The sequence below is a fragment of the Hyperolius riggenbachi genome, chromosome 8, assembly GCF_040937935.1.
Source record: "Hyperolius riggenbachi isolate aHypRig1 chromosome 8, aHypRig1.pri, whole genome shotgun sequence".
Lineage (NCBI taxonomy): Eukaryota > Metazoa > Chordata > Amphibia > Anura > Hyperoliidae > Hyperolius > Hyperolius riggenbachi.
In genome coordinates, this window is record NC_090653.1 from 244,469,551 (window position 1) to 244,481,934 (window position 12,384).

A 12,384-nucleotide genomic window follows, 5' to 3' on the forward strand; every position below is an offset into this window, starting at 1 on the left:
GAGGAGGATGGGGGAGCTTAGTGTTAGGCAGGGGACGAAAGAGGTTAGTGTAAGGCAGAGGACAAGAGAGGTTAGTGTTAGGCAGAGGATGGGAGAGTTTAGTGTTAGGCAAATGAGGGGGAGGTTAGTGGTAAGCAGGGGACGGAGAGGTTAGCGTTAGGCAGGGGATGGGAGAGGTTAGTGTTAGGCAGGGAATGGGAGAGGTTAGAGTTAGGCAGATGACAGGAGAGGTTAGTGTTAAGCAGAGGACGGAAGAGGTTAGTGTTAGGCAGAGGTCGGGAGTGGTTAGTGTTAGGCAAGGGACGGGAGAGGTGAGTGTAAGGCAGAGGACAGAAGAGGTTAGTGTTAGGCAGAGGATGGGAGAGGTTAGTGTTAGGCAGATAAGGGGGAGGTTAGTGTTATGCAGGGTACGGAGAGGTTAGTGTTAGGCAGGGGATGGGATAGGAGAGCATAGCGTGACCAAGCGTCTAGCAAGACGCGAAACGGCCGTCGCAAGCCCCAACTGGTGCCCGGCACCCCCACCTCACCACCACCGTATTGACCATCTGTTGTACACACTTATGCCATGTAACCCACGATGATGTAAGCACTCTACAATAAACCGAGGACGGAAGGTGCCCGGATGTTTTTCTTTTTTCTCCATGGTCATACTTGTCACTAACTGTCCCTCAGAGGAGCTCACAATCTAGTCCCTACCATAGTCATATGTCCTATGTGTATGTATCGTGTAGTGTATGTGTTGTAGTCTAGGGCCAATTTTAGGGTGAAGTCAATTAACGTATCTGTATGTTTTTGGGATGTGGGAGGAAACCGGAGTGCCCGGAGGAAACTCACACAGACATGGGGAGAACATACAAACTCCTTGCAAATATTGACCTGGCTGGGATTCGAACCAGGGACCCAGCGCTGCGAGGCGAGAGCGCTAACCACTACGCCACCGTGCTGCCCGACAATTGTATTTCAGTGCAGGCGTCCCCTCTCGTGGGCTCACACTCAGCACCGCACAAATCAATTCCCTGAACCGCACTCACAGGCGGTGAACTAGGAGAAATTTCACTTCTGTATATTTGTGTGGGGAGATGTGAAGAGGAGTCATTGATGTTACCTGATTACTGTTATGCACACAGATCAATAATGTGACATAAGGAGTATGGGTATGGTGAAGGGAGCGCACAGCTATTACCTGCGATTGAATTGCCAGCTGCACATAGGAGCTTTACAACAACCACTATAAATATATACGGTATAGATGTATGTTGCTTTCTCATGATCAATGTTATATAACGCTACTTATGCACAAAAGACAGTGAAGAAAACATTTTGGTTTCAGACAAGTGTATATACTGTATAAAATTCTTATAATAACAGGTGAAAAAATATACGTATTGAATATAAAGAGAGGTATACTGCCTTTGAACTGCTTTTTTTTGTAGAGCATTTGGCAAAAAAAATATAATGACAATTTGTTGTATTGCTTTGTCTTTGTAATAGTGAATACTGCATAATAATTATATAGTCTCTTCTGTCAATAAATACAAACGCAATGCACCAAATTTTGTATATGACATCACACACATATACAACCCTCCCCCCCCTTGACTTGTTGTCCCTCCAGGACTAAAGCTCCATACACACACTAGATGATAATGACACTAGATGATCCCCCACCCCTCTCAGCTAGCGATCCACCTGGTGGAACGCTTCACTGCACAGGCCAAGAACAATGTTCTCCCCACTTGCCCCATCCGCCTCATGATGTCACTTCTACAGACTCCTGCCCCCCTCCCATGCATAGGAACAGAACACGTGACTAGCCTAAAGGCTAGCGACCTGTCTGTACAGCCTCAGACCTGCAATGTTGCCCAAAGGATCGTGTGCTGATACTTGCTGGGTGTCATGCCTCATACGTGTGAGGTATGCAATCCAGAGGCTTCCCCCATCCTCTTCCATCAGGCTGAGATCCCCAAATTTCATTGCCGCACTGCAACTGCGCGGTAGCACCGGCCAGCTAGGGCTTTGGCAGAAAATGTCGAGCCTCATTGGGTACCTGCCACTGCACATGATCAAGCCATCTACAAGCCCTTGTCGACAGTTCTTTGGGAGGGGAGAGCGTTGGAACGAGCCTCTGGAGGATCTCTCTCTTGCAGTGAGTACTTTGGGGCACTTTTTCCCCTGTCAGGGTTACTTTAACAGTAATTCTGCAACTGCTAAAATACAGTACATGACAGAGAAGTATACTTGTAAAAGGAACTGTATGCTGTCATCTTTGCTTGTTATAATGTTCATAAGTGTTAAGTAAGGTCTCTGTGGTGGCACAATCACAACCCCTGTCAGCTGCAGGCAATTGCAAGCCTTTGGACCAGCAAAGTATGGCACATGACGTGTGACTGTACATGCCTGCTAGACGTTACCTGCAGCCGTTTTCTGCACTGTAATAGCGTGTTACCTGCTGAGCCGCTTGTGGTTACAGATGCCGTTGTTCCATTGCATTACGTAGCAACCAGTGGGCACTTATTCCCTGGCAAATCAACAGCTGCACATTGTAAGTTTCACATGGTAATGCCTAACACACAAGGCTTTCCTCTCTTTAGCTAAGTATTTATTTTTGTACCCAAGCTTTGGTTCGGGTACACTTTAAAGCAGAGTTCCCCAACCCTGTCCTCAAGGCCCACCAACAGCACATGTTTTGCAGAAAACTACAAACATGCACAGGTGAGATTATTAGTGTCTCAGCAGAGCTGATTAACTACCTCTGTGGGTTTCCACAAAACATGCACTGTTGGTGGGCCTTGAGGACAGAGTTGGGGAAAACTGCTTTAAAGAATGTGAACTGTAACATATGGTATATAATGTTAATTCACTAGCACTGTTAACTCTGAATTTTATGGCATTCTTTACCAGTTTTGTCCCCCAAAACTATTTTGGTTACAGGCGGATGCTGACGACCCAAATCATCTACCAGCGCCTAATATGTATCAGCTTTTGCACTAAGGTATTCTCTCTGTCCTTCTAGGGAACTTTGTGACTGCCTTGCCTTTGCCTTCTTGTATTTGGTCCTTGATTTTTTTTTGTATTCATAGGAATGTATTGGTTCTGTAGGTGCATGCCAACATTGTAACCCTTGCTTGCACACAATTATTGTGGATTGGGTTCCCCTTTAAGTTTATATGCTCTGTATGCAACCCCATAGAACCATGAACATCAGACATAGCTAGAAAAAATGTTTCCACCAAAATATATCCTCAGGTTGTACAAATTTGTCCGAGCAGCGTGTTTGGTGGTCTCTTGTTGAAAGGTTTTTAACACTTCCTTATTTAACCCATCACTGACATGAGTGACAGGTGACTGACATGTATCTCCAGGCCAGAATGGACATCTTCCAGATAAGCATAAATGGACTCTAGGAAAGACCTTTAGCTACAGGGAGTACATGGAGGAGGACACAGCTGCTTTCTTTCAGGAGAGTGTGAATTTCTTCCATGCTAAGGTCCTTGGCTTGTCTCCGATTGATCTCCAAGATTTCATCTCCCACTTCCAAGATTCCCTGTGGAAATGACGAGGTGAAGGTTCCGCTCAGCTGAACCACGTACAAACCTGATGGGGAGATGAACAATGAGGACAGCATTAGGGTTGGTCAAATAACTGCCAAAGACAAGGTCAAGAGGTTAGACACTGATGGACTGAGAGGGGGTGGGTTGGGGAGAAGAGGCAGACAAGGCTATGAGAAGGTTCAGTCCACAGAGAAGGAAGACACACTGTAGAACTATATAAGCAGGAGATATTAAATCAGAATGATGCCATTAAATGGCCAACTTTAAAGAAAAGTAGTAAGCTTTTGGCCAATAATCCGTCTTCAGACTGTATTCCTGTGGGTTACTGTAGAACAATATATTATTGTAAAAATGGAGAACGGGTGGGAATAGTACATACAACTAATTGTCATTGTCACTTGACTTTAATAGAAATGCAGCAAATATAGAGTTTGCCATGCCTCAAAATTGGACCATGCCTTATAAGGGTTTTTTCGCCTTCCTCTGGATCAACAGGGATATGTGAGGGAGCAGGCTGGTGTTGTACTTTATACTGGTTGAACTCGATGGACGTATGTCTTTTTTCAACCAAAATAACTATGTAACTATGTAACGTCTGAATCACTTTTTGTACTGTAAAATTTAATTTTGCCTCCTTAAAACAGAAGTTTCCTACGATGCATCACTCCCAAATATGATCATCTTTTTATGCCCCTGAAAGCAAGGCTGCACATCCAGAACTGCTGGTGCATAGTGAACCTGTAGCTAATGCATTTTACTGAGCCACATCAATCCAACATGCAGACAGTCTGTTCTGGGTCACCCCAAGCTTTCCGAGTATTCCTTAAGGTGGCCACTAAGGATCCAATTTCTAGTGAAAGATCGTTCAAGCGATCAGATAATTCTGATTGAAAGAAAAATCGTTCACTACACCATCAACGAACCAATCTTTGCTTCCTATCTATCACAACCAACAAAAAAAATCCAAATTTTGGTTTGATAAAAATCCAATCAGCATACTATTTTTATAATCATTCATAATCTATTGTGCCCATCAACAGAGATTACTTACAACCAATCCGATCAGAATTTCTGAACGCTCAAATGATTTTTCGCTAGAAATTGGACTGTTAGTGGACTCCTTTAGAACTAGTCACTAGAGATGTCAACAAACGGTTTGGGAACCATTCGCTGGCGAAGCACTCACCCTGTACTACTTCCGGGTCGCTATGACCCGGAGTAGTATGGCTGAGCTGGGCCGGCAGTGCGCGTCTTTGATCGCGCGCCTATTGCCGGGCACTTTCTGCGCATGTGCGTGACGTCACGCTCATGCGGAGAGAGTGTTCGGCAACAGGCGCGCGATCAAAGGCGCGCACCGCCGGCCCAGAGCAGCCATACTACTATGGGTCATAGTGACCCGGAAGTAGTATTTGCACATAGAGTTTTGCTAGAGAACGGTTCGCTAACATCTCTACTAGTCACAGCCTGTACCATAGAGCCACATCAATCCAACATACATACAACCTGTGCCAGACTTTCTGGTCCTCATCAGAGCATGGCATGGATTGATATGGCTCTATGGTATAGGGCTTGGACCAGTACTAAGTAATATCCAGACTGGTTTCTTTTAGACCTTTATACCTTCCCAGTGGTTCTGAGTCACCATGAGCTATCCGGGTATCCCTTAGTACTGGTCCAAGCCCTGCAAAATGCGTTGTCTTTTGTGCAATAAAAACCCTTTTCATTAGTCGACGTAAGACTGGCTTGTTCTTTAGAAGAGGTAGGCTAACCTCTTCCTCTCCTTTTACTGTTTTTAATGTATTTTGTCCTCCTCTGAATCAGCAGTGTCATGGGTTTATATATCTGTCTATATGACTTGGGACAATAGTTACAGTTTGAACTAAAGATTTTGGCATCGAACTTGTTGCTATAATATTTACGTATACAGTATGCATGATTGTAAGTACTTTATACACTGCTTATCTTTGTGCTTGTTTGTACGTTTTATTAATATACTCAATAAACTTACGAGTTAAAAAAAAGTACACAGAGTTAATGCAGAAGGGGTCCGCTCCCGCTGCTGCATCACCTCCAGAGCATCCAGAATGTCTTGAACTGTAGAGCACTAATTTGCAATATTTTACTACCCTCATAAAATACAGCATGCCTCCACCACCTTCTGAGCTGCCTGCTGCTCAGGGCCATGAGGTCTGCAGGATACAAAAGTCAGCACACCGAAAGGGTTGTGAGACGGTAGGAGGGGTGCCATGCTAAATACAGAACAGTTAAAATCTGAACAGTGGAGTACACAGCTTTCAGGACTCCCAGGGAACTCGGTGTAAGAAGTAAAGTGGACTGTCTAGGTACTTGCAATACATACAGTATACACAGGCAGTGCATGTATTACAGGAGTACTGAATGTAAAAGGTTCACATGAGTATGCATACTCATACATGGCTAGTGCACATGAGCGTGTGTGTTCATAGATGGCTGGTTCACATGAGCGTGTGTGCTCATACATGACTGGTGCAGATGAGCGTGTGTGCTCATACATGGCTAGTGCACATGAGTGTGTGTGTTCATACATGGTTGGTTCACATGAACGTGTGTGGTCATACATGGCGTTCAGATGAGTGTGTGTGCTCATACATGGTTGGTTCACATGAGTGTGTGTGCTCATACATGGTTGGTTCACATGAGTGTGCGTGCTCATACATGGTTGGTTCACATGAGTGTGTGTGGTCATACATGGCATTCAGATGAGCGTGTGTGGTCATACATGGCGTTCAGATGAGTGTGTGTGGTCATACATGGCGTTCAGATGAGCGTGTGTGGTCATACATGGCGTTCAGATGAGCGTGTGTGGTCATACATGGCGTACAGATGAGTGTGTGTGGTCATACATGGCGTACAGATGAGCGTGTGTGGTCATACATGGCGTACAGATGAGTGTGTGTGGTCATACATGGCGTACGGATGAGCGTGTGTGGTCATACATGGCGTTCAGATGAGTGTGTGTGTGGTCATACATGGCGTACGGATGAGTGTGTGTGGTCATACATGGCGTTCAGATGAGTGTGTGTGGTCATACATGGCGTACAGATGAGTGTGTGTGGTCATACATGGCGTTCAGATGAGTGTGTGTGGTCATACATGGCGTACGGATGAGTGTGTGTGGTCATACATGGCGTACAGATGAGCGTGTGTGGTCATACATGGCGTACAGATGAGTGTGTGTGGTCATACATGGCGTACGGATGAGCGTGTGTGGTCATACATGGCGTTCAGATGAGTGTGTGTGCTCATACCCAGATTTTCTCTGATAGCAGGCTTTCATGTGGGACTACTTTGAGAAATGCACTCCGAGCTTAAAAATAAAGAGCTAATGAAATTCCTAAATGCAGCCAATTATCCTAAATGTGGCTAATTAAGCCTGTGACTGCCTTCCTTGAGTGATGAAAGAAGAGATACGAAATTGAACATGTTTTCAGGATTCGCACGTTATGTGTCTGAGCCCAGCCCCCACACTTCATTATCTGAAATGACCCCTTCCAGCTTAAGGAACAACTATCAAAGAAACCGTTTTTCTGAAAACCCCGCATACCTATAGAGTTTTTACCCAGCAACACTAAAATGCTTTTCATGGGTCTTTCAGCATATCCTGTGTGAAAAAAGCCCTGTTTACCAGCTATTTTGTTACAATTTCGTGTCAGCATCGGGGGGGGGGGGGGGGCGAGGGGGAGGCAGAGCTTCACTGTAACCTGGCTGTAGACTGTTTACTTTACACTGTGAGGTAGAGACACACAGAAATGAACACAGAGCTTCAGCTGTTGATGATTTACACGCATTTGAAGCTATATTTCTGCTTTCTATCATTCTGAACAGATTCCAGTCACAGTATTAGAGCCAATGTAGATTATTTCTGTATGCTGGATGTGCTGGGCACAGTACTCCATAGTAATGCCCACAGTGAGAACTGTTCTCTGTAAATGTAATTTACAAGATGAAAAAAAGCCTTTGTATTGCTAGTAATTACTGGAAATAGATGTGGCATTTAGAATAAGTCTGTAACGATTGGTGTCAGCAACACAGAGTTTTTTCGGATTATTGGTGATCTGCAGTATCACCAATAATACAGATGCTATACCGGATTATGTGGTGATCTGCAGAATCACCAATAATACTAATATATCTAGTCACAGGACACCCAATGTGATAATGTGTTTGTTGCAACAGTATACAGAGAAGTTCTCTCCCGAGGAGCGGGAGATACAGACACTACTGCAGCCAAGGATTCCCTGAAGAGCAGGGAATCAGACTGCACTGCAGCCAGTGGACCCCTGAGGGGCAGGTTACCACTGACTGTGCTGAAGATGATCTCTTTATGTGGAGGAGATACAGACTGTACTGTAGCCGAGGATTCCCTGAGAAGCAGGGAACCTTGGATGGTACTACAGCCAGTGGACACCTGAGGGGCAGGGACCACTGACCGGGCTGCAAGAGTGGTAACTGGTGAAATGAGAGATGTGATCGGGCTGCAGCCAAGGTTTCCCTGAGGAGCAGGGAATCAGACTGTGCTGCAGCCAAGAATTCCCAGATGGACTAGGAATCAGACTGTACTGCAGCCAGTGGACTCCTGAGGGGTAGAGACCACTGTCTGAGCTGCAAGATGGTTTCCTGAGGAGCAGGTGACCCTCGCAGCTAATGAACACCTGAAGAGCAAGTGTCACGGACAGTACAGGAAGGCTGATCACCCAAGGAATGAGTAACAGCCAGAAAGGTTAGACAAGCCAGGTCGGCAACACACGGACAGATAAGGTACAGAGACGGAAGACTGATTCGGTCCTGTCTCCTGGCGCGCACGCGCGTAGCTCTCAATCTGTGTGCACTAGAAGGACCAGGCGAACCAGCAGCATGTTGTTGCGCGGCAGAAGCCGCCGGCTGGAACGCGGAGATAGCTGCCCTGCCGCTTGCCCACGCGGCGGCGTCTCCGCTATTCATTACAGTACCTCCCCCCCCCCCTGAGGAGTGGACTCCGGACACTTCCTACCCAGCTTCTCAGGGTGTAAGTCATGAAATGCTTTGTTTAATTCTTCAGCATGCATGCGACAATCCGGCACCCAAGTTCTCTCCTCCAGACCATACCCCTTCCAGTGGACCAGATACTGTACAGAATTTTGCACTAAGCAAGAATCTAGAATCTTCTCGATCTCATACTCAGGTTGGTCGTCAACCATCACAGGGAGGGGACGGGGGGAGAGGAATCTGAGTGCACTGCAGGCTTCAACAGAGACACATGGAATGATCTCACACCTCTCATGCTGGCTGGGAGATCAACCACATAAGTGACATTATTAATCTTTCTGGCCACTGGGTAAGGTCCTACAAATCTGGGTCCTAGCTTAGGTGACGGTTGTTTTAAAGCTAAATGCCGAGTAGATATCCACACCATGTCCCCTGGAGAAAACTTCCACTCTACAGACCGCCTCTTATCTGCCTGTTTCTTCTGAGTCTGGAAGGCTTTCCCCAAATTCCTCTTACCCATTCCCCAAATCTCCCTCAATGCCCTCTGCCAATCCTCCAGGGCCGGAAATGGGGTTGATGCCACAGGTAACGGAGCAAACTTGGGAGATCTTCCTGACACTACCTGAAACGGGGAAAATCCAGAAGAGGAACTCTTCAGATTGTTATGTGCAAATTTCGAGAATGGCAAAAACTTTACCCAATCAGACTGTGCATCTGCCACATAACATCTGAGAAACTGCTCAAGGGACTGGTTAACTCTCTCGGTCTGACCATTGGTCTGTGGGTGGTAGCCTGATGAAAATGAAAGGTCCATACCCATCTGATGGCAAAATGCTTTCCAAAATTTTGACACGAACTGGACCCGATCTGACACCACATTCTCCGGAATGCCATGCAGCCGGAAAACGTGCTGGATGAAGAGATCAGCTAACTCCTGGGCCGAGGGGAGTCCTTTCAAAGGGACAAAATGAGCCATCTTACTGAACCTATCTACTACCACCCAAATGACCGTCTTGCCCTCAGACTTGGGGAGTTCTCCTACATAGTCCATTGACAAATGAGTCCATGGTTCATTTGGCACTGGTAAGGATTGTAGTGTACCCACTGGTGCCTGGTGAGAGGGCTTGCTTCTAGCACAAACTGCACACTCTCTCACAAACTCCTTACAATCTGTTGCTAGCGTAGGCCACCAAGCGCATCTAGCCAGCAAATCCTGAGTTCTGGCAGCCCCAGGATGCCCCGCATTTTTATGGGAATAGAACAGTTGTAAGAGTTGCAGGCGGAAAGGCAGTGATACAAACATAACTCCCTCAGGCTTCCCCTCTGGAACATCCTGTTGAAAAGGGCCCAGAGTAGCAGTCCAGTCCTTCCAGGTCTCAGTAGCTGCCAAGACTACTTTCTGAGGTAGGATAGTTTCAGGGGTTGAAGATTGTACTGTCTCTGGCTCGAAACACCTAGATAGGGCGTCAGCTTTGACGTTCTTACTACCTGGTGTATATGTTATGACAAATCTGAATCTTGAAAAGAATAAAGACCAATGGGCCTGTCGAGGACTAAGTCTTTTGGCCCCTTCTATGTACTCCAAGTTCTTATGATCCGTATAGACTGTGATAATATGCTCTGCCCCTTCCAGCCAATGTCGCCATTCTTCAAAGGCTAATTTAATGGCCAAAAGCTCTCGGTTGCCAATATCGTAGTTCTTCTCTGCAGGAGAGAACCTACGAGAAAAGTAGGCACACAGGTGAAGTAAAGTTTGCCCTGAAAACCTGAGCGTTGAGACAGTACAGCCCCAACCCCGACCTCTGAGGCATCGACCTCTACTATAAAGGGGAAGGTGACATCCACATGTCTCTAAATGGGAGCAGAACAGAACAGTTTTTTCAGTGTAGAAAAGGCAGAATGTGCCTCTGCTGACCAGTGGTAAGTGTCAGCCCCTTTCTTGGTAAGACTGGTGAGGGGTGACACTACCGAGGAGTACCCCTTGATGAATCTCCTGTAGTAATTAGCAAAGCCCAAAAATCTCTGGAGTGCCTTCAAACCCACAGGTTGTGGCCACTCCAAAACAGCAGAGACTTTTTCTGGATCCATGGAGAGACCAGATGTAGAAATAATATAACCCAAAAAAGGAACAGACGTGACCTCGAAGAGGCACTTTTCTAACTTGGCATAGAGTGAGTTCTGTCTTAATTTCTTTAACACGAATTTGACATGTTTACGATGTTCCGTCAGATTAGGAGAAAAAATCAGTATGTCGTCTAGATACACTAGCACGAATTTCCCAAGCACCTCCCTGAAAACCTCATTAATCAACTCCTGGAAGACTGCAGGAGCGTTACACAACCCGAAGGGCATAACCAGATACTCGTAGTGCCCGTCGGGCGTGTTGAACGCCGTCTTCCATTCGTCACCATCTCTAATCCATACCAGGTTGTATGCACCTCGTAAATCCAATTTAGAGAAAATACTGGCATTGGTCACCTGAGCGAACAAATCGTCAATCAACGGCAATGGGTAACGATTTTTCACTGTAATCTTATTTAAACCTCGGTAGTCAATGCAGGGTCGGAGGCCTCCATCTTTTTTCTGTACAAAAAAGAATCCTGCCCCAGCTGGTGAGCGGGAAGGGCGAATGAAGCCTTTGGCCAAATTCTCTTTGACGTACTCCTGCATTGCCACTTTCTCAGGTCCTGACAGATTATAAAGGTGACCCCTAGGAGGCATACAACCAGATCTTAAATCAATGGGACAATCGAAGCTACGGTGAGGTGGGAGTTTATCTGTGGATTTGGGACAGAACACATCAGCGAATTCCACGTACTGTACTGGCACACCTTTAACCTGAATCTTGGTGGCACAAACGGTTACTTTCTCCAAACAATGATGATGACAATGGGCCGACCAGCTCTTTAGCTGACCTGAAGCCCAGTCAATCTGAGGGGAGTGAAGTTGTAACCAAGGCATACCTAGAATAATGGTGGAGGTTGCCATATGCAGAACAAGGAATTGTAAACTCTCTTTGTGTAGCACCCCTACATTACACACCAACAAGGGGGTTTGAGAAAGAGGTTGTCTTCTCTGCAAAGGAGAGTCTTCAACTGCAGTGACCAAAATCTGTCGGTCTAACGGGAGCAAGGGAATTCCCAATTTTTTTTACAAAATCATAATCTATGAAGTTAGCCGCAGAACCAGAGTCTATAAAGGCTTCTGTGGAAACAGTCTGACCTTCCCACGTGATAGAGCAGGGAAGGAGCAGACGATTATCGTTTAGAGGTAAAGACTGCTCGCCTAGAGGTATTACCTCTGACTACACCTAGGCGGCAGCGTTTCCTGACTTTTTAGGACAATTCTGAACCATGTGACCCTCCTCCGCACAGTATAAACAGAGTCTTTCTGATTTCCTGCGATTCTCCACCTGCGTCAATCTCGCTCTGCCTCCAATAGCAGCAAAATCCACGACCAAGAAAGTTGTGGATTTTGCGGGGGAGATGGAGGGGGGAGTTAGGGGGGATTTAGATAGATTTCAGCGGCGGGGATGCAGCGGTTTAGGTAGGGCAAAGATCAGTAGGAGGGTTAGTGTAACTAGACATAGCAGTTGGAGGGTTAGTGTTAGGTGTATCAGAATGAGGGGGACCCCAAGGACAAGAAGTAGTGCCGTGACACTAAGTAAGAGGTAATCTAGCCCATTATGGGCTTCATTCATTTTTTTAGCTCTTGTTCAGAGGTATTTTAAGGATTTGTCAGGGACAGTATCACACAGAAAAATCAGGTTTAGTGCTGTTTTAGTGATCTGAGAATGACAGAGACTAGTTAAACACTGGTGGCGGTGATA

At 46.1% G+C, this 12,384-nt stretch overlaps 1 protein-coding gene across 3 annotated transcripts in view; it reads right to left on the reverse strand.

Annotated features, from left to right (window-relative positions):
* Positions 1-1,369: 1,369 nt before the first annotated feature.
* Positions 1,370-12,384, reverse strand: part of LOC137527701 (uncharacterized) — a 154,984-nt gene continuing 143,969 nt past the window's right edge. For 2 of the 3 annotated variants that reach the window (XM_068248484.1, XM_068248483.1), the window contains exon 11: positions 1,370-3,594. In XM_068248484.1, coding sequence (XP_068104585.1) covers positions 3,401-3,594 — 194 coding nt within the window. In that variant the 3' untranslated portion in view covers positions 1,370-3,400. The remainder of the gene's footprint in view (positions 3,595-12,384) is intronic. The other variant, XM_068248485.1, reaches the window with a different exon arrangement.